This window comes from Lepidochelys olivacea (genome assembly GCF_965140295.1).
Source record: "Lepidochelys olivacea isolate rLepOli2 genome assembly, chromosome: 1".
NCBI lineage: Eukaryota > Metazoa > Chordata > Testudines > Cheloniidae > Lepidochelys > Lepidochelys olivacea.
Genome location: NC_140411.1, coordinates 118398408 through 118420609, shown reverse-complemented (window position 1 = coordinate 118420609; position 22202 = coordinate 118398408). Strand labels below are relative to the sequence as shown.

The 22202-nt window shown below is 43.1% G+C and overlaps 1 protein-coding gene across 1 annotated transcript in view; it reads left to right on the top strand.

Annotated features, from left to right (window-relative positions):
- The first annotated feature begins 4338 nt into the window (after nucleotides 1-4338).
- Nucleotides 4339-22202, top strand: part of SLC9A2 (solute carrier family 9 member A2) — a 36770-nt gene continuing 18906 nt past the window's right edge. Inside the window, exons 1-3 of the mRNA XM_084647474.1 lie at nucleotides 4339-4659; nucleotides 12802-13265; nucleotides 15929-16179. Of these exons, the coding sequence (XP_084503600.1) occupies nucleotides 4395-4659; nucleotides 12802-13265; nucleotides 15929-16179 (980 nt within the window). The 5' untranslated portion in view covers nucleotides 4339-4394. The remainder of the gene's footprint in view (nucleotides 4660-12801; nucleotides 13266-15928; nucleotides 16180-22202) is intronic.

Here is a 22202-nt window from a genome sequence, read left to right as displayed (position 1 = left end):
TGCTTGTGCACGGTTACACGTGCTTTTACGTGTGGACACAAGGACCCTTATGTCCGGAACCCCATAGACCTCAGGGGGCTCTGGAAGGGTGCAGAGATCCACCCACACAAATCCAGTCACAGAACTGGAGGCAACATGGACGACCAGAATGATAGGTAATTACAACAGAGCAAGTCTCTAATGTTCAGAGGCTGTAGGAAGAGAGAAAGCACCATCCCATTTATCTCAGTAAACTGTGAGCATCAAAGCCTAACTGGGATTATCTAAATGCCACCATTATTACACAAAACATGCAATTGCTGTTCCTAAAAAACAAATGCAGGAAATATTTATATAGAGATTTCAATGCAACAATAAACGTAAACATAGCCATTTCCATTAATTCCCTTGTCGCCAGCTCCAATTTCAGTGCCTTTCCCTTTTTCTCACCTTTGGCTTGTAGCAATATGTTTCTTTATCACTTCCCCTCTTATCAGCCAGGTAAATCACTGGTCCCAGGATTTATGACAACACCTCCCGCTCCATGCACTGTCTTCCTCTCTCCTTTATACCAATTTCCATTCTTATCTGCTCCTCAGTTATATTTACATTAACTCAGTATGGGACCTTTGGGTCCTAATAGTTCTGAGAAATAGTTTAACTCACAAGATCATCTTTTTATAGAGAGAGTTCTACCACACTCTGGTAGCTAGTCCAGTAGTACACACTTGTAGGCATTTGTACGTTTCTCTCCATATTTTCTTCTCTGTACTCTGGCACACCAACAGGCGGCTGATATTTTTCAAAACTTTGAAGAAAAGAAAATGTCAACAAAATAGGTCACACGCAAATGTGGCCATTTCTTTTAGCCAGCTCTACTTGTATTTAAGAGAAAGAATGGTCCAGTGCTTTGGGTGCTAGTGTGGTACTCAGAATTGGAGGGTCCCAGACTCTACTTTGCCACGTGACCTTGGGAAAGTCATTTAGGTTTTCTGTGCCTCACTTCCCCATTGGGGAATGATAGTACTGTACTACCACACAGGAGTGTGCTGAGGATACAATAAAGATTGAACCACCCCCCCTCACCCCCTGATGCTATGTGAATAGGGTTACCATTGATAGGTAGGGGTGGACGCCATCTCCTTACTATAGCTTTTTCAGGGAAGTTTGTTAAAATACTGCTCCAACTGGTGTAATGTCCTGAAGCCACGGAAACATAGATCCATCTGGCCTGGTAATGTCACTTGGGTGTAGCAAGCTTCATTTGTAGGCTGGCCTTTCTTCCTACAAATGGCCAATGGATAGAGGTAATTTACTGGCATTGCACAATCTTTTCTTTCTGTATCTGTGTCTCCGTCCACGGAGAGTTCCTTAGTATGAACAGTACTCAGCAGTCCCTCTCTTAATTCAGGGAACTTAATACAAGAATCAAAAGCAACATTGAAGAAGGTTACCAAACCCAACCCAATAGTTGGAACATTTGTAGACTGGCTAAAAATTCAGACCTATTTTTTCCTTCTGTTTGATTTTCTAGATGATACATAGCTTTCTTCTAAAAAACCTTGGTTTTGATACATCATGGCCAAAAAATTCAAATTTGGGTACCTAGTGATATGCTCTTAAATCTATTAGAAACTTAAGTACAATGGCCAAACTTTGAAAGATGTTGAAATCAATGAAAGCTGCAAGGATTCAATTCTGCTTTTTATTAAAAGAATATTAGAGTTGGAAGAGACCTCAGGAGGTCATCTAGTCCAATCCCCTGCTCAGAGCTGGGCCTTAAAAACCTCTAAGGATGGAAATTCCACCACCTCCCAAGGTAACCCATACCAGTGCTTCACCACTCTCCTAGTGAAATAGTGTTTCCTAATATCCAACCTCGACCTCCTGCACTGTAACTTAAGACCATAGCTCCTTGCTCTATCATCTGCCACCACTGAGAGCAGCCAAGCTCCATCCTCTTTGGAACCCCCCTTCAGGTAGTCACTCTTCTCTTCTGTAGACTAAATAACCCCAGTTCTCTCAGCCTTTCCTCGTAAGTCATGTGCCCCAGCCTCCTAATAATTTTTGTTGCCCTTCGCTGGCCTCTCTCCAATTTGTCCACATCCCTTCTGTAGTGGGGGGACCAAAACTGGATGCAGTACTGCAGGTGTGGCCTCACCAGTGCTGACTAGAGGAGAATAATCACTTCCCTCGATCTGCTGACAATGCTCCTACTAATACAGCCCAATATGCTGTTGGCCTTCTTGGCAACAAGGGCTCGCTGCTGACTCATATCCAGCTTCTCATCCACTGTAATCCCTAGGTCCTTTTCTGAAGAACTGCCGCTTAGCCAGTTGGTCCCCAGCCTATATTGGTGCATGGGATGCTTCTGTCCTAAGTGCAGGACTCTGCACTATTCCTTGCTGAACCTCATCAGATTTCTTTTGGCCCAATCCTCCAATTTGTCTAGGTCACTCTGGACCCTATCCCTACCCTCCAGCATATCTACCTCTCCCTCCACCTTAGTGTCATATGCGAACTTTCTGAGGGTGCAATTAATCCCATCATCCAGATCACTAATGAAGATGTTGAACAAAACCAGCCCCAGGACTGACCCCTGGGGCACTCTGCTTGATACCCGCTGCCAACTAGACATGGAGCCATTGATCACTACCCGTTGAGCCCGACAATCTAGCCAGCTTTTTATCCACCTTATAGTCCATTCATCCAATCCATACTTTTTAAACTTGCTGGCAAGAATACTGTGGGAGACCATATCAAAAGCTTTGCTAAAGTCAAGATATATCACATAAACTGCTTTCCCCATATCCACAGTGCCAGTTGCCTCATTATGGCTTCACTCCATCTCCCCCAGATCCTATAAAAAACAAAGTATTTAAACACGGCAAAAGTAATTTTCCCCATCACCGTTGGAAGAAAAGAACTGTTACTGCTGTCTTTGTTAGTATTTGCATTGAACTGCTATTAAGAGCAAGAGAATGCCCAGTGAAGTTTCTATTGGTCTGAGTTTTGGAATACTGCATTACTCATTAGTGGGGAAGCCAGGAGAAAGTTATGCTGATTATCCCAATAAGTGTCAGTAAAAAATGTATTCCATAATATTGGGGTAAATCCTGGCCACTTTGAAGTCAATGGCAAATATCTTTGAAGTTAATGGCCTTCAGTGAGGACCAGATTTCCCTGTCATGCGCTCTGTATAAGCGATTCACATTTTAAAATCTATTTAAATATATTGTAGTGAGTTACAAGAATACATTGGGACTGCTTTTGTAGCTAACCACCTGTAAAGCTCAATGTCTTAGGTCCCCACCCTGCAAACGCATATGTATGTGCTTTATTTTAAGCACAGGAGTAGTTAAAGTTATGTTACAGTTCAGCACATGCATACATGTCTGCAGCATCAGGCCCAGTTACCAGGAGCCAGGCTATAGGGGACTCAGGCATAGGCAAACCTCTAAAATAGCCGTGGGTAGCTTGTTTTTCACAGATAAGGCATGTATATCACTGTCTTAAGATCTGTTAGCCTGGGACCTTCCGGGGCTAGGATCAAATGGCAGGTGTTCTGCTAGGAGGCTAGAAATCTCTCCTTTCAAGCATTATGGGGGGCCAGGAGACATCACCAAGGGGGGAGAGGCATAACTGAGTACCTTCTGTCCCGGGCCTTGGGCCAGTGTATATATAGATATTGGGGTGCGGGTGGGGGAGTTCCGCATTTCCCTGGCTGGTTGATTTCTCAGAGTCAGCACTGACAGATGAGGGAGGGTTGGGAGAAGCTGGGAGCGCTGGGAGAAGTGGGAGGAGGCCTAGTGGGCAGAGTGCAGGTGAGGTGGTCCCAGGAGGAGGAATCAGTGGCAGGATCCTGGGGCAGGTGGCAGAAGGCTGCCGTAACTGCAGCGGCCGGGGTGGGGCTCTGCCATGCGGCGCGCACAGATCGGGCTGCCTAGCGGCTCCCCCTTTCCCCACTTGTCCCCAGCCCCAGCTTTTGGGCGGGGTCCTTCCTGCCCAGCCAGATCCGGAGAGCCGGGGCTGACTATTTCCTGGGCCCAGCCGCACCTCGCTCGCTGCCGCGCCGGGAGCGGGCTGGCCCCTGGGAGCCGGCGGTAGGTGCGCGGTGGCAGCCAGCGCCCCGGTGCCCGGGGCGGCCGCCGAGGGGCGTTGCCGGGGCGAGCGCAGGGCTGGCCCTCGGGCAGAAGCGGGCGGCCGGGGCAGGAAGGGGCGAGCAGGGGCGTTGCGCGGGGCGAGCAGCAAAGGGGCAGAGGGAGCGGGCGCCTCTGCGTCGCCCCGGGGCGGGGCGCATCCAGCCGGCTCCTCCAGAGCCCGGGGAGCGAGGCAGCAGCGGCCGCGGGTGCCCGGCCCGGCAGAGGGGGGCTCATGCTCTGAGTGGCAGGGCGGGACCCTGACCAGCCGCCCCCATGGGCTGCCGCTGCCCCCGGCTCCCTGCCGGGCCCCTCGTCCTCCTCCTCGCCTGGCTCCTGGAGCCCGCCGCCGTCTCTGCCTTCTCCGAAGCGGCGATGGGCATCGCCAGCCCCGACCCCGGCAGCTCAGGGACTCCGCAGCCGCCGAGCGGGACCCCCTTCGAGGAGACCCGGGTCCACATCTTCACCCTGGACTATCCGCACGTGCAGATCCCCTTCGAGATCACCCTCTGGATCCTGCTGGCTTCCCTGGCCAAGATCGGTGAGTGACCCCGGCCCGGCCCGCGAGCCTTGGGGCTGGCACCGATGGGGAGGCTGAGGCTGGGCGACTGCCCCGAGTCCTTTGGCTCACACAGGACTTGGGTGGGAGCCCGGTCGGCGGGCGGGTGGGGGCAGTGCCCAGTGCACTTCACCGGCGGGGGAAAGCTGCCTGCAGGAAGCTTTTACCAGTGTGGCAAAGGGCGAGCCTTGCAATGCACGCTTTGCCTGTCTATTTCGCTGTTAAAAACAGGCAAATATATGGGTAGATAATGTGGCTCTCCCTGTCTGTTTATACGCTGAGGGCTAGTGAGAATGCAAACACATAAGGCTACTGCTCACTCAAGAGTCCCACTACTGTTCAGAAACCCCTGAAAAGCAGAGAAAGTCCCCACGATATGGCTTCATTTATATATGCATTCCCTGATTGTTCATTTGGCAAACACCCACCTAGATTCTAGATTTTAACTTAACCGTGGCTTTCACTTTGACCCTGCTGGTTTTTTAAGAGGAACAGTGAACAACACTGATTTACTAAAACAAATGCAAGTCACTGTGAATTACCTTTCAGTGTGACAAGTTCAGTGAAAACTGCTCAGATGAAAGATAAGGTGGATGAGATAATACATTTTATTGAACCAGCTTCTACTGGTGAAAGAGACAAGTTTTGTAGCTCTTCTTCGGGTCTGGGAAAGGGCTCAGTGTCACAGGTAAATACAAGGTGAAACAACAGATTGTTTAGCATATTTAAGGAACTTTTCCAAGTGAAGTGTCCCTTTTACACCCCTTCATGGGGAGAATGGAAAAGAGACAGGGAAGGCAGCTTGTGGGGGGTTGTTAGTGAGTTATACATTGTTGCAATTAACTGTAAATCCAGCATCTCTGTTCAGTCCTTGATTTGTAGTGTCTCGCAAAGTTATGAATTAAGCTCCCAGGCTAGTCTTTTGAAGATGTTGTGAAGATTTCCTTTGAAAATGAGGACTGATAGGTCAGGTACAGAGTGGTAGCTGACTTTTAGAGTTACTGACAAGTGACCCCTAGATTTTCTTCTATTGCTTAGTGATGTAATTTGAAGCCTTTGGCATGATTTGGCTGACCGTTTTTTTGCTTCTTCGAGAGAACCAGTATGAAGGAGAACATTAGATTAAACTACCCTTAGAAAATGTCCCTCATAATAGGGCTCAACAAAACGTAATGTTTAAAACATTTGGTTGCAAAATATTAAAAATGTAGCACTAAAAAAACGAATAGTTTCATTCATCCTTCTGTGTATACATGAAACACATTCCCTAGAGTCTCTAGATACATATTTACAAGAAGTCTATGAACACTGTATTCCTTTCCACAAAATATTACACTAGGTAATGGTAGGCAATTATATAATTTATCTTTAATAAAGAATTTCAGCGAAAGAAAATCGATGGCAAGGGACTGATGGAAAGCACACAAAAATGTTAATCAGTGTGGATTAAGCCTCCCCTTAGAATTTTTTTTTTTACCACTCAGCTGTGTCCAGGGAATAGTCTCTGAAAGATGAGGAGCACTGAGTGGTTAGAAAGGTCATTCATTCTCTGATGTGGGAAAAGTTTGTATTGCATAGTTTCACGGTGTTGTCTTCTGTTCATTCGGGAAATATATTTTTGTTTTTAAATTAACTGTTTTATTTCTTGTTACAATAAAATATGAATTTAAACTAGTAACAGAGTGATCTGGAAAACAAAGGATTTTAGGAACTGTGTAAAAATCAGTAAAGACCATGTATAAATGATGACATTCTTTTAACTAGGTCTCTTTCTAAGCAGTCCTTGAGAATCTTAGCTTCGAAGAACCTCCTTTGAGGAATAAATGGGAAAACATAACATTACCATGTTTGTTTGACTTCAAATGCCTTTTTTTGTATCACACATTTCACTGAAAACTATGAATACATTCATGTGGATAACTACTTATTGAGCCAAATTAGCTATCATTTACTTGTCAAACTTTAGTCTTCTACTTGTGAAATCTAGATATACAGAGCCACATTGTGCTTAGTAGCCATATAGCTCTGCTCCTGCAAACACTCTTAAGGCATGTGCTTAACTTTAAGAATAGTCTCCTTGACTTCAACAGAGCTACTACAATTTACACCCTTCCAATGGGACTACTTATATGGTTAACCTCAAGCATGTACATAAAGGTTTGCAGGTTCAGGGCCTATATATTTAATTTTGATATATAGAGCACCAATGTATTACAACTAATCACCTGATATAAACACATGCCATTCATTTTGTATCTATCTCTCCTCATTTAAAAGAGTACTGTAAAGTTGATTTAGGCCAAAATTTAGGTTTTGTAATAAAAAGCCTTGCAGAAGCTAAGACCAATGGAAATATTTTTGTGATTATTTTTATAATTCCAATGATGTCATTTAAAAACATAAATATTCTGGTGGACTGTTTGCTATCCAAATATTGCAGTACTTTGCTAATGCTTAAGAGTCCAGAAGGTGAAAAAGACTAGTCTAATTTTATTTTCTAAGTTGAATGCAATGCAAAAAGTAAACAAACAGCATAAACTATGAGAAGTAAATTAGATTTTAAAAACTCTTTCAGATACAATAATCGAAAGCTTTATCAGTAATACAGAACATTGCTTTATTAAAAAATGCACTAAACAGTAAGACCCTATCAAAAGTTACTCAAGCTCATAGGATATGATCAGATTTTATAACCTCTCATTGCACATGAACAGAACTTCATGAACCTGAAGGCCAAGTATATTTAAATGTGGTGTTATTACTAGAGCTGGTCAGAATATTTTTGACTAAATGTAGTGTTGTCAAAATATGCAGTTTTGTTGAAGCCAAAATGTTACGCAGAGAACTTGTCGATCTCATCAGTGTTTTCATCTGGAAGGTTTCAGAGGGCGGGGGTGGCTTGTGGTTACTGCAAATCAGAGAGAGTAAGAGAACCCAGAATCTAAAACCTGAGCTTTCTGAGTGAAAAATGGGCATTTTGACACAATGCAGTTTCACAAAAGGTTTTGTTTTGTTTCAACACAGAATGAAAACAATGGCTTTTTTCAAAATGATTTTTAAACTATTTACGTTACCAAAATGTTTGTTTTTATGAGCAATACCATGCATTTAAAAAAATCAGATTTTTTAAAATAAAAAGTTATTGAAATGATTTTCAAAAGTTTTAATTTTAGAGAGTCTATTTCAATAAGGCATTTGATACTTTTTCTGATAAGCATTTTGAAAAATTCCAGAAGAAAATTCATGACAAATTAAAAAAACAAAACAAAACAGAAAAAATGGGTACACTTTGAACTCTTGGCAATGAAAACAACTTCAATGTTTCAGTTTTTTCTGAAATTAGCTTTTTCATGTCCCACCAGCTTTACTTTGTATTAATAATAACTACGGGGTTTGGCCTAGGAGGTAAAATTTCCAAAAGGGGGCCAGAGAAAGTGTGAGAATGACTCTGTAGCCTAGTGGTCAGTGCGCTCACCTAGGAGAGCAGGTTCCAGGTCCCTGCTCCAATGAATATTTAAATATTTTATACAAAGTGGGCCTATGCAGTCATTCTTACTCTCTCTGGCCCAAAGGATACTTAATTATTTATACCCAGTGAAACAGCTTCTGGAGGAGAAATTGATAGAGTACCATCCCAAATAGCTCTATAGGCCAGTGATTAAGGCATTTCTGGGGGAGATCTGGCTTCAGATCTCTGCTTCAAATTAGACAGGGGGGGATTTGAACTCCCACATCCTGCTTGAGTGTTCTAACCACTAATAGAGCCTCCTTCTGGATGTCTTTTGTGTGGTGTAGGTGTGCTCGGAGAATGCCTACCAGATTGGACCCCCCTGGCAGGATAGACAGGGGAATGCTTAGTTTGAGAATCTGCCAGAATTTAGCTGATGAGCAGATTTGCAGTGTCAGTGGCTTTGCACATTTGCACCAGCAGAAATTCAAGCACCTCCAAGGCTAAGTAGCTGAGCAGGGGTTTTGAAGATCTAAATTTTGTACTTGGGCATCTGAAGTGGCAGTTAGGCACCTCAGTCCCTTTTTGGATCTAGCCTATCACTTTTGGAAACGGCCTTTAGGCTCCTAAATCACGTGGGTACTTTTGTAAATGTTACCCCAAATCTCATATAACCAGCTTTCAATATTTTAAGTGGCAGTAATAGCAGTATGACTACGACTTGGAATTTTCATTAATTAAAGTCTTTCTTTTCAGAGCTGACATACTGAGGTGCAGTTTCCATTGTCTTCTGCTAGTTTCAGTAAACCTTGCCCAATGTCTTTGCATACCCATACTATATAGTTCCACTTACCGTGCCATCCTGTGAAAATACAGATGCACAATAAAAGGTAATTCATGAAAGCTAGGAGTTGCCAGCTCTCCACCCTGATGCAATAAAAGGCATAGTTATGGTTTTATATTACCTGTGCAGAATCCAGGTGTCAGAAAGAAAAATTTTGATTCAGTTGACCACAACAAGCACGCAGGGCTATAACTAGCAGGAAAAATTGGAATCCTTCTGGGAGGAGCAAGCCCCAGAAACCTGTGAAACTTGACTCCAGGGGTCCGGTGGGATTTCACTCTCTTTATTGGAAAGTTTGGTCTTCTATCATGGCAGAAACCAGTGCGAAGCATGACAATTCCACATGGAACTGATTGGAAGGTGCAAAACACCACCTACGGTCCCCAATGGCTCGTTCTCATGTCCCTTAAAGCCCTTACCGGTGGTGACCAGGCAGCAAACTGGAGGTGTCCTAGTGCAGGTGGTACTGAGTGAGTTTGGCAGCTCTTCCACATTCACTCAGATTCTTATTCTTGAAATAAAAAAAAAATCTGAATTTACGTGCGCTAGATATATTTTGGAGGGCAAACTTGCTATATCGGCGCCCTGTAATAGAAAAAATAACTATGCTTGTGCCCTTTTAGTTTAAAAATATCTTTATGGTGTATAATAAAAAAGGCCTGAAAGGTTTTTGTTTGCAGTTTTTTTCTGTTTGCTTTTTACACAAGAAATTCAGACATGGGGCTTGTCTATACGCACAGTTAATATTGTTTGAAATGGGAGTAGATCAGAGCGCACTAGGGAACTTTTAGTGCACGGTACCAAGATCCACACAGACGGGTAGTTTGTAGCATGCTAGCATGACTTAGATTTACACCCCATCTTGCCACACACTCGCTGTTCATCAACCCATGCCCTTTGTCTACCCTAGAAGACTCTATGGTGAGCAGAAAACTAGTGAAATATGGTGTTATAAGATCAAAAGCTGGGCAACTGATGCCTGGTGTGCACAAAGGTTTTGTATCAAATTAACTATATTGTTTGTGGGTGTGAGTTTTACTGAAATAGTTAAATCAGTACCATCTGGAGTAGAGATGCAGTTATGTCTCTATAAAGGCATCTAAGGCCTGGTGTACACTAGGAAATTAGGTCGGTATAACTGTGTTGCTCAGGGGTATGAAAATTCCATACCCCGAGTGATGCAGTTAAACCAACCTAACATGTGGTGTAGACAGTGCTAGGTTGATGGGAGAATTCTCCTGTTGACCTAGCTGCCACCTCTTGGGGAGGTGGATTCCCTATGCTGATGGGAGAACCCACCCTGTTAGCATAGGTAGCGTCTTCACTGAAGTTGTTAGACAAGTTTAGACAAGACCTTATACTGGTTTAGCTTATTCCCCTTCCTGTATGGGAATAGCTATAGAAATATAGGGCCCTTTATCCCAGTGTAACTATACCCACAGTAGGGGGATTGTACTGGTTTAACTATACTAATATAGTGAAATTGGTACAATTTGTGTGTGTAGATAGCTCTGAGACGGGAAGGGATTGAGAGTCAGGTTGTTTAAAAAATGGTGTGTATGTTAACAGCCATTAAACTTCAGGGACTGAAGAACACTTTCTGGATGTATTTGTTAAAGGTTCAACTTCTCCATCTCTTGCATTAAAAATGAGAGGGGCTACTAAAGAGTTCCCAACAGATCCTTCAGCGAAGCCAAGTCTGATCAGACTTGACATTCTTGATATTTTGGAGGAAAAATGAAACAGAAGAAACACACTTGCAAGGGGGAAAAAAACCTATTTTCTAAATACGAGTCATAAGCACTGACTCCGTGGGTGCTCTGGGGCTGGAGCATCCATAGAAAAAAAATAGTGGGTTCTCAGCACCCACCAGCAGCCCCATGGATCAGCTCCTCCCCCTCCCCCAGCACCTCCCACCTGCTGCGATCAGCTGTTCAGCGGGATGCAGGAGGCACTGGGGAGAGGGGGAGGAGCGGGGGCAGGAAGAAGTGGGGCTGGGGCAGAGCGGGGGCAGGAAGATGCAGGGCGGGAATGGAGGTTTGGAGGAAAGGGTGGAGTGGGTGTGGGGCCTGGGGTGGAGTAGGGGTGGGAAGAGGCAGGGTGGGGGTGGGGACTTGGTGGGAGAGGTGGAGTGGGGGCAGGGCCTGGGGCACAGTAGGGGTCGAGCACCCCCCTGGGAACTGAGGAAGTCGGCGTCTATGGAATGAATTCACAAAATGTAACATGAGGTGTCAGAGGCTCATTAAACCCTGATCTAGAGCCCATTGAAGAGAATAGGAGCCCTGCCATTGACTTCAGTGGGTTTCAGTTGGGACCTAAATCGGTTTATATTACCATATGTTCTAAGTGTGGGGAGTCAGATGATGTTTACTACCACATTCAAAGTTTACTATATTTATGAATGGTAAAACCAATTTAAAACCATTACAATGCTTTCCAGTTAGCCAAGAATTGTAGACCTTATGGGTGGGCTTGTTTGCTCTTGATTTTCAACAAGCCCTATTTTCCATTCATAAATAATTACAGGCATTAAATATAGCTAAGGGTGGTATGGAAAAGACTGGCATCTGCCGAACCTGAAATGTATCCTTGGTGTGTAGGAGGTACATTCATGTCAAATCCTAAAAGCAAAACTGAACTGTCTGGATGCCTCAGACAGGGCCGGATTAACTCTCCTGTGGGCCCGGGACTGTTAGATTTTGTGGTGTCCCTGTATACAAGTCTTTTTCCTGGGAGGAAGTTTGGTGCAGGAGGGGGCTGGGGCAGGGATTGGGGTGCAGGACAGGGTGCGGGGTCTGGGAGGGAGTTTGGGTGCAGGAGGGGATTCTGACCTGGGGCAAGGGGTTGGGGTGCAGGATGGGATGCATGGTGCAGGCTCCAGTGGGGAGGCGCTTACCACAGGTAGCTCCTGGACGGCGGCTGGTGGCGCAGCAGGGCTCAGGCTGCCTGCCTACCTGCCATAGCCCCACACCACTCCCGAAAGCGGCTGGCTGCTGGCACGTCTCTGCAGCCCCTGTGGGGAGGGGGGCAGGGGTTCGCTGTGCACTGCCTGCGCCCACAAGTACTGTCCCCACAGCTCAGCTGTGGAGCCGTCTCCCCACTGCCAGAGGCCGCAGAGATATGCCAGCAGCCAGCCACTTCCAGGAGTGGTGTGGGGCCGCGGCATGCAGGCAGCCTACCTGACAGCCCCTTTTAGCGGCCTGGAGATCACTGCCTGTGATTTATTTTTGCAGGGCCCACTTGAGTTGGGGCCCTGGTCTGCAGCCCCTAACGCCCCTGCCTTAATCTGGCCCGGGCCTATAGGTTATGGAACCTTTATGTCACCACTGAAAGTCTCTTCCAAGAATTTTTCTATGTATTTGTACAGCAGACAGCACACTGGGTATTCAATAGAATTGTGAAATAATGAGGCACTAAGGCCCAGATTTTAAGAATTGTGAATGCAAAATGTTAAGTGGCTTCTTGCCTAATTAGAGTGCACAGTTACCACAACTGGTAAACTTATGCACAAATGTCAAGTCAGATCTCTTTCTGCTCATTTACATGTGTATTTACTGCATGGTCTGGATTTGCCTGGTGAATGGGTGGGTTGGGAGATGGCTATCAAATCTACATATCTGCCGAACAGGGCCAGTATTCTATCTCCACCTCTTGCTGCACAACAAGATTATGTGTGTTTGTTTTCTGCTTCCCTGAACATTTCTTTGAAGTGAAAATAAAGTTATCATGTGATTATTATTTCTTTAGTATAAAGAAGAAAATAACACGATATGCTCGTAGATTCTGGAGAAGTAACTATTTTACTTTCTTGTGTTTTGAACTCCCCTTGAAGGCTTTCATCTCTATCACAAGTTGCCCTCGGTCGTGCCTGAGAGCTGCCTCCTTATTCTGGTTGGATTACTGCTGGGTGGAATTATTTTTGGAGCCAAGGAAAAGTCCCCACCTGCAATAAAGAGTGATATTTTTTTCTTGTATCTCCTTCCACCGATTGTACTCGATGCCGGATATTTCATGCCAACTCGCCTTTTCTTTGAGAACTTTGGTACTATATTCTGGTATGCGGTAGTGGGCACACTCTGGAATTCTATTGGCATTGGGCTTTCCCTTTTTGGAATTTGCCAGATTGAAATATTTGGCTTGACTGATATCACTTTGCTGCAGAGTCTGCTCTTTGGAAGCTTAATTTCAGCTGTGGATCCTGTGGCAGTGCTGGCTGTTTTTGAAAATATTCATGTCAATGAACAGCTTTACATCCTAGTGTTTGGAGAGTCTCTGTTGAATGATGCTGTAACTGTGGTAAGTTACTATATAAACAATTACTGTTGCTGCTACTTGACCACATGGCACCATCATGCCATATGTCTTTCTATCTAGTTGCCATTATCTACCGAGAGCCAAAGCCAGTTTATCAAATTCTTTCTTTACACTAGACCTACATGTTAATGTTTAATGGAGGCATATAAATTTTTCATGGATTTTAATGTATGAAGTTTTTAGGTATTTATCATTGAATTTTTAATAAAAATTCAGAGGTTTTCCCCTGATGCAGAAATGTCTGTGTGGGAGGGGAGGAGAGAAGAGGTGCTCAGCATGAATTTTCATGGATACACCCAGAAAGAGTGCAAATCATATGGAGACTACAAACACAGTTTCCAATTAGTGCTAATTTGATTTGGGCGCCTGCCCAGTTAGAGCTGCACTGCGATCACCAACTTATTTCCTATAGGACACCAAGTAGCCATCAGATGTCTAATGATTAACCAGCTGAGCTGAATTTCTTGTGTTGACCTAGAGATGAAAGTCTGCAGAGTCCATTACCCTTTCCCTGAGCCATCCACTTCCCCATGTGTAAATCCGCTGTCACTGTATTTCAAATATTACTGGCATTTATTCTTACCTGTCCTTATCTTTCCTGAAATCCTTACCCATGCATAAATAATCTCCTGTTATCATTCCTCTAATGTCCTGTTTTATGATCAATGTAACTCCAGTTTTCCACATGTCACAAGGACCAGACAGCTCCATGAATTGGAACCATCTCTCTCTCTTTTCTCCATTATTGGCTTCTTAATCATCTCATGCATGCATCCCATGAAGTGAGCTGTAGCTCACAAAAGCTTATGCTCAAATAAATTTGTTAGTCGCTAAGGTGCCACAAGTCCTCCATTTCTTTTTGTGGATACAGACTAACACGGCTGCTACTCTGAAACCTATTCATCTCCTAATTCAACAAAGAGTTGTCTTCCCAATTTTTAAACTTTGAAAGGATTTTCTCCAGTTTAGGTCACTGACCTCATCTCCCCCATCCACTCTATCTGATCCTTCAGTATTGGCCATTTTTCTTTCCCTTCCCATGATCCTCCATAGTTGGGATATTGTTTTTCCACTTACACTTCCCAATCTACCTGATGTTATGTCCTTCCAAGCCACTGACTCACATCCTGTCTTTAAAGCTTTTCTTAAAGCCTGACTTTTCTTCTTAGTTTATAGCTGAGGCTCTCTATCCATGCCTATGATGTTATTAGGCTTGGCCAAACACAGTACTGCAAAAACAGCGCAGGCAAATATTAATTCCAATTCCAAATGGCTGTTTGGTTCAGACATGTCTATGCCTGTCTTTATTTACTCTTAACAATCATTCATGCAAAGACATTTCTGTTTGCATGAATATTTGGGGAATGGCTGTTCTCCGTGTTTATATGGAGCCTTCTCATTGTGTAATTGTTTTTATTGAAAACAATCACTCTTCAGAATCTAACCTAAACACAAATGAGCACACTTTGCCAAAAAGCCCACTGTTTCTCAGGCCTGAAATATGTGTGCCATGATCAAAATGACACTGACTTCCACCCACCATTCTGTGCATACACTGCAGTGGTGGTGCTGTAACCAGACTGCAGATCTTTGATACAGTCTTCATGTTTGCCTACCTGCTGCTAAAGAGAATCATTTATCACAGAGGTTTTGAGCCTGTAGGGGTCAGATATAGAGGACACAATTTATGGACCTACCGAATGAGGCCAACAGACCTCATTCAGCAGATGAACAAACCATGCTAACAACTTCACCTTGCAGCTCCTTTGAGGTCTCTTGTTGGTCTTTTTTAGACATTGTTCGGGCTTCTATTTTTATCCAGAAATGTTTCAGAATCAGAATACCTGCGGTCAATGGGAGTTTATAATCAATTCAGTTCCGCTTTAGAGCCCGTGAGAGTTTAAAGATATCTGAATGACTGTTAGAAGGCCCAGTATCTTGGCATTGGGCCTACTTATGGCTTCTGGTCATGATTTTGCACAACTCTAATCAGTTGATTGTATTCAAAATATAACCCAGGTGATCACATTCCATATTGTTCTAAACAGAAGTTGGCAGGAGCGGCATTGTGGCCATTTAGGGTTTGCATCTGTCACAGTTCGGCTGAGCAGATATGTTTTCAGACCTGTTGTCCCACAGCCTCAAATGTCTAATGAAATTACTTGATTTGACTGGTGATCAAACAAATCGTTCTTTTTTTTTTTTGTCCCCGCGAAAATGTGAGTCTGGAAAATATTGCCTCAGGCAGGGAACATGTGAAATTAGGAAATCTGAAAATGATTGGCAGCATAGATGGGACACAGGAATTTCCATCAATCTGGAGAACTTGGTTTTACTCTTGGTGTGGCCGCTGACCTGCTGAGTGACTTTGATCGAGTCAGATGGCCTTTCTGTACCTCAGTGTCTGCAAAATTAATCTGCAAAACAGGAATTTTGATATTTACACCTCTTTGTAAAGTACTTTGAGATCTATGGATAAAAATAACATATAAATACATATTATAAGTATATAAGTAGCATATTTTTAAAGTGAATTCAAGGTAAAGACAAAAATACAAAGTCTTCCATTAGAATGCAGGACTACAGTGCCACTGAGAGGAAATGGGAAGGCTTTTGAAAAGTAATGTGCTTTCTTTTCTCCGTAGGTCCTGTACAATTTGTTCAAGACTTTCTGCCAGATGCACACAATTGAGACCATTGATGTATTTGCTGGAATTGCTAAATTCGTTGTAGTGGGGATTGGTGGAGTGTTGATTGGAATCTTTTTGGGATTTGTGGCAGCATTTACAACCCGTTTCACCCATAAAATCCGAGTGATTGAGCCACTTTTTGTCTTCCTCTACAGTTACTTGTCATATATAACAGCTGAAATGTTTCACTTCTCAGGCATTATGGCGTAAGTACACGAAAAAGGTACTTTAGTAATAATAGTACCAAATGGCAACGCAAAATGAGACATCAGTGAGGGGGCTAGATTCTGCAGCCTGTACCTCACAACGAGTAGTAAGTTATTTGAATAAGTACTGTTGAATGGAGACAATGCTGTTCCATTAATGTTAAATGAAAAAACTTTCATTTACTAAATTGGGAGTAAGATTAGGACCAATGGGAGTAAGAATTTCAGAATCTTGTTCTAAAGTGATCTTATAATAACTGTTGATCTTTGCTTCTTGGGGCTAGATCAGTGGTCGGCAACCTGCAGCCCGCAGGCCGCATGTGGCTCATCAGGGTAATCTGATTGTGGGCTGTGAGACATTTTGCTGACGTTGACCATCCACAGGCACGGCCCCTCACAGCTTCCAGTGGCCATGGTTTGCCATTCCCGGCCAATGGGAGCTGAAGGAAGTGGCGGCTGGCACATCCCTGTGGCCTGCTGCTTCCCACAGCTCCCACTGGCCAGGAACAGCGAACTGCGGCCACTGGGAGCTGCGGAGGGCCATGCTTGCAGATGGCCAATGTCAGCAAAATGTCTCACGACCCACAATCAGATTACCCTGATGGGGCCGCATTTATCCTGCGGGCCGCAGGCTGCCCACCACTGGGCTAGATTAATAAAAAAACGTAGGCGTGTTGACATTGAGGGTACGACTACACTGTGATAAAAACCCGGGTCAGCTGATGTGGGCTTGTGGGGCTCAGGCTGTGGGGCTATAAAATTGCATTGTAGATGTTCAGGCTCTGGCTGGAGCCCAGGAGCTGAGACCTTCCCTCCTTGTGGGCTCTTAAAGCCTGGTCTTCATCTGAGCCCAAATGTCTACACTGCAGTTTTAAAGCCCTCCAACCTGAGCCCCATAAGCCACAGCCAGCTAACTTGGGCCAGCTGGGGCTGTGATGTGGGTCTTTTATTGCAGTGTAGACATACCTTGAGCATCAAAATGCCTACTTTTAGGTGCCTAGAAAAATCATTGGAATTTTCCAAGCCAGAGTTTGCCACCTAGGCTCCCTGTATAACTGGCATGGGGCTGCAGTGCACATGCAGAAACATAGGCACCTAGGGAACTTTTACTGCAAAAAATTAGGTGCTCAGCTTGTTTAAATGCCTACAGGGCTTGGAGGCAGCTGAGCAGGGGCCTTGTGAATCCCAGTGGGCCTGTTTCTTGAATTTAGACACCTCTAGTGGCAGTTAGGCTTCTAAGTCATTTTGTGAGTCTAGCCCTTGGGGGGGGGTGTGTGTAATTACATATAAAAATAATATTTTCTGTGTTATTTCTGACAGATAAAAGTATTGTTGTACTCCCCTATAGCACTTCACTAGGAAGAGCTAAGTCACCCTCTCTGTACTGCATAAAATGACCTGTAATGACCTCAGTTTTAGAAAAGACCATCATGACATCAAATAAATTAAAACAGTTTATTGTAATTCCAAGCAATATTGTGTAAAGAACAATCTTCTTTCACCACTTAAGTATTGCATTGTTCTTGTGACAACCATGAGGCAGTCAGGTTTTAGAAGTGATAACATTTTATGAAACTTAAAAGTTACTACTTAGTATCTCTAATACTTGGTGAAATTGTTGTTGTTTTTAGAACCTTTTCTAGTATCTGATTGAAGACAGAATTGTTTATTTATCACTGGTGTGGTAATTTAAGTTTTTCCAGGGCCAAGAAGCAATTAAATGGGGAAAAGAACCCTAATTATTTAAGTACTATAAACATAGAAATATTCTCCCCATCCCCAAAAAGAAGAAGAGAAAGCAGCGGGAGGCAGACTAATGGAAGTAAGGAACTGAAGGGTGCATGTGTTTCTTTGTCAGATAAGAACCGAAATAAAGTAATATACGAATCCAATTTGACCTAGTTCTGAAATGACCCATCTCTTCCACTGGTTGCTATTCATAGCATTTGTGTGGTTTCCAGTTTCCTTCTGTTCTTAGTCAAATGTCATTGACAGCATGTACTTAAAGGGCTTCCATATCAAAAAGGGGAGTGAAGCATTATATAAAAAAGTCATAATAGTTTGCATGAAAATGCTGAACTGGACATTGTGAGCCTAATATAAAACTAATTACAGTGCATGTCTCCTAATGTATAAATGGAATAAGCACATGGGGGCAGAATAATACTGAAAGTATACAGCTGTATCGATAAATATTCATTACTATGACAGCCTTAGTGTCAGCATGTGATTGGTCCCTGCGTGGGTATGAAAGATGGAGGAAGTGGTAGGTTGTATTATTACTATTCCAACTATGTGACCACAATATATTTATCATCAAAGGTATCTTGCATGTGTTTTTACTCTGAACTTGTTTCATATTGTTAAATATTTTACTCCTAGCCATAACATGCCATATCCACAATACTGTGCTCAGTCATTTCTGGAATAGATTAATAATGATCATTCATAGCCTGACCTGTGGGCCCATTTGGAGAGCAAGCTCCCTTCCCCCTTTATTCTTCTGTGGTGTCTACTTGGGCCTTCCGGTTGTGGATAGGGTAAGCAGACACTGTGCATCTATTTTTCCTCTCTCCCCCTTGAGAATATGGACAGAGGGTCTCTGGGGGCAGTGCAGTTATGTATTGCCCCATACACTGGGCAGAGGGCAAAAGCATATTCTACCTCTTAATTTAATAAAGCACAAAAAGCATATAGTGTATGGCATTGAAATAAAAAATGTACTAGCAGGTCCAGGTTTTCCTCTGTCATCTATTTAGTCATCTTGAACAGCAAAGACTAGAAGGTGTGGGTTCAGTCCCACAGCAGGACTTGGGCTCCCAGTGAGTGCTGACCCTGCAGTGCAGTACTTGGAGAAGACAGCACTGCCAGACGTTTCATCATTTGTAGAAGACTTTAAACCCGGCCACTTTTGTCTAGTGGCTGTCTAGACAGAAGTTATGAAATATCAGAACAGTCCTATAGTGTATTATTTAGAAAATCAGAATATTCTCTGTTTTGAAAATGAGGTTGAAAGTGGTGTTTACTCTATCATCCAGGTAGAAGTCTTGGATCCTTACATTGTGGGAAAAGGTTGTTGACATGTCTGAAGCATACATGATAGCTGCAGGTGCCAGAGATGATTGAACAGTGAATCACTGTACCAATGCAGATGGAAGGCTGTGTATATTTAATTTAAAACATGCTGTTTCAAAGATTAATTTCAGATTATTTTCAAAGACATTCTTCTCCCTGCCCCCCAGCTGTAGGTTTTCATATATCACAGCCACTTAGCCCTGAACTTCTAAAATCCAGATTCCATTTACCTGAATGGAAGAAGAATAGGAGTACTTGTGGCACCTTAGAGACTAACAAATGTATTAGAGCATAAGCTTTCGTGGGCTACAGCCCACTTCATCGGATGCATAGAATGGAATATAGTTTTTTTCTCCTGCTGATAATAGCTCATCTTAATTAATTAGCCTCTTACAGTTTGTATGGCAATATATATATATATATATATATATATATATATATATATATATATATATATATATATCTTCTTACTATATGTTCCATTCTATGCATCCAGTGAAGTGGCTGTAGCCCACGAAAGCTTGTGCTCAGATAAATTTGTTAGTCTCTAAGGTGCCACAAGTCCTCCTGTTCTTTTTGCGGATACAGACTAACAGGGCTGCTACTCTGAAACTTGAATGGAAGAAACACTGAAACTGACATATTAAAGTTGTGGCACTGGTAAATTACTGGAAAGGAAAATGCAGCATTATCGAATAAATAATATCTATTGACCCTGTCTCCTCACCTGTGTGCAGCTGTGAAACTGATTGCAGTCAGAGGAGAAGAGGAAAAAAAGGAGTTAATGCCTTTTCCTTTTAACCAAAATATCCCATGCAACATACTTGTCATGGGGACAAGTGATTCTTGAAATAGCCATTTATAACTCCTGGCCAGATGACTCATCAAAAATAGTTGGTTGTAATGGATTAATCATCTCCTAGATAGTCCCGATTAGAGTGTTCTCCTCTGAAGGTGAGGACATGTATTACGCTGTAATTAGAGCTGGGCCTGAATCAAAACCATGAACGAGAAAAAGTCGCTGTGGAGCTGAACTTTTCAGGCTAGTGCCACCTCAAGTTATACGGCTACATTTTCTATTTATAATTTTTAGAAGGGCTGTGAAACAGCAGAACTATTAATATGTGTTTCTTTTTTTGCAACAATGAATGAACAGCCTACAAGAAACACGCACTGAAACGACCGTTAAGTTTAGTACGTCAAAGAAACTTGAGGATTTAATACAGAGCTCTAGTTTATTCCAGCCACAACAAAACCTGCACTGTTAGTGCAAGTGGTTTTACATTCGTCAAAGGGAGACAAAATACAGTTTGATGGTAATCAGTCCTTTATTCTTTTCCTGATTTTAACATGGCAGTCAACAGTCTGAGGGCAAAGAATGCAGGAGCTACATGTAAATTGGATGTGAACAGGAAGTACAAAACAAAATGAAGAGAACACCCAGACTTTCCCACTCGCAGGTTATGTTGACGATATTAACCTCCATTGGAAAGAAAATATTAAAATAATATTTGCACTTTGCACCTTTTAGAAGTTTGGTAGCTATCTTGTAATTTCATTTTGCCAAATGAAGAAACTCACATAGGATTTTTTTGTTCAAACAGAAGTAACTGATCTAAAGAGCTATCAAATGCAAAATTACACATTGACTAATTGTAGCATATTCATCATTTGAAGATTAATGAAGATTTTTAGCACGACTCAATCCCTGTACATTACTGAATTAAGTCAGTTACTGACATGCAATAAGTGAAAGTAATATTGTATTGGAAAAAAATATAAAAAATGAGGATGCTGTCCCTTTAAATTTTAGTGGTTAAAAATATGAGATGTATTAAGTTACAGAGGGACAACTTAATCTGGTGACAGATTCTTTTCAGACATCCGCACACAGTCTCCATTAGCTCAGGATCCAAAAACAAACTGCTCCCAGAACTGGCTGACTCACCCTGGAGTTGCAGGGCTTTCCCACATGTCTGTAATCATGATAAAAATTAAGTTTAAGAGGGTAATCAATAGAATCTAACACTTCATTTCATTTTCTATTTAGTTTGTACACTGTGATGGTCAGGCTTCCAATAAATCAGAAAGCCAGGAAGGTTTCAGAGTAGCAGCTGTGTTAGTCTGTATTCGCAAAAAGAAAAGGAGTACTTGTGGCACCTTAAAGACTAACCAATTTATTTGAGCATAAGCTTTTGTGAGCTAGGAAGGTGAAATATTATATTGCTTAGACACCCTTCTTCACATAGCCTTCTGGGATTTGTCTCAGGCTAACCTTAGTGAGTCCTGGCAAAAGACAATGGCTACATTATCATGGACAATACATTCAAGCTAAACCAAAGGTGTTGAGGGGGGAAGAATGAGATCTTCACCCATTCTTCTCTGACAGGTCCTGGACTGTCATGACGAGCTCCTCTTTCCAAAGAGTCCCTCTGTAGGGACCCAGAGGACTACATCTTAGTTTCAGTTTTACTCAACACTGCATAAAAGCACTGGGGAGACAATGAGGAGATATTGACACAATCCTCACCAATGTCAAACTCATGCTCAGCACAGATGAGGGCCAGGGGATGCAAAGGTAACTCTAAACCAGCTTTATTCCTCCTCCATCCTAAACTTGTCCAGGGACAGGGCCAGGCCTCAAAGCACATTAGAGGAGCCAAATGGCTGCTCCAGATTGCACTGACTGGTCTCTGTTTCATTAGCAATAAGTGAGCCTGCAGGAAGACAGCATTGTAGAAAAGAGATTGTTATTAAGCATGCTGGGGCCAGTATTGCACAATGAGGATCTGCTGTGTAAGTGGTAATGGCCTAGCCTAGCCCTAGCCCCACCCAACTTGCATTTTTGGGCACCTGTTTCTTCACCAAACTCATTCCCTCCTAAAACCTGACCCTCTTTTCCCAGTTCCACTCATCATACTGCACTCTCTTGGGGACCATTCCGCTAG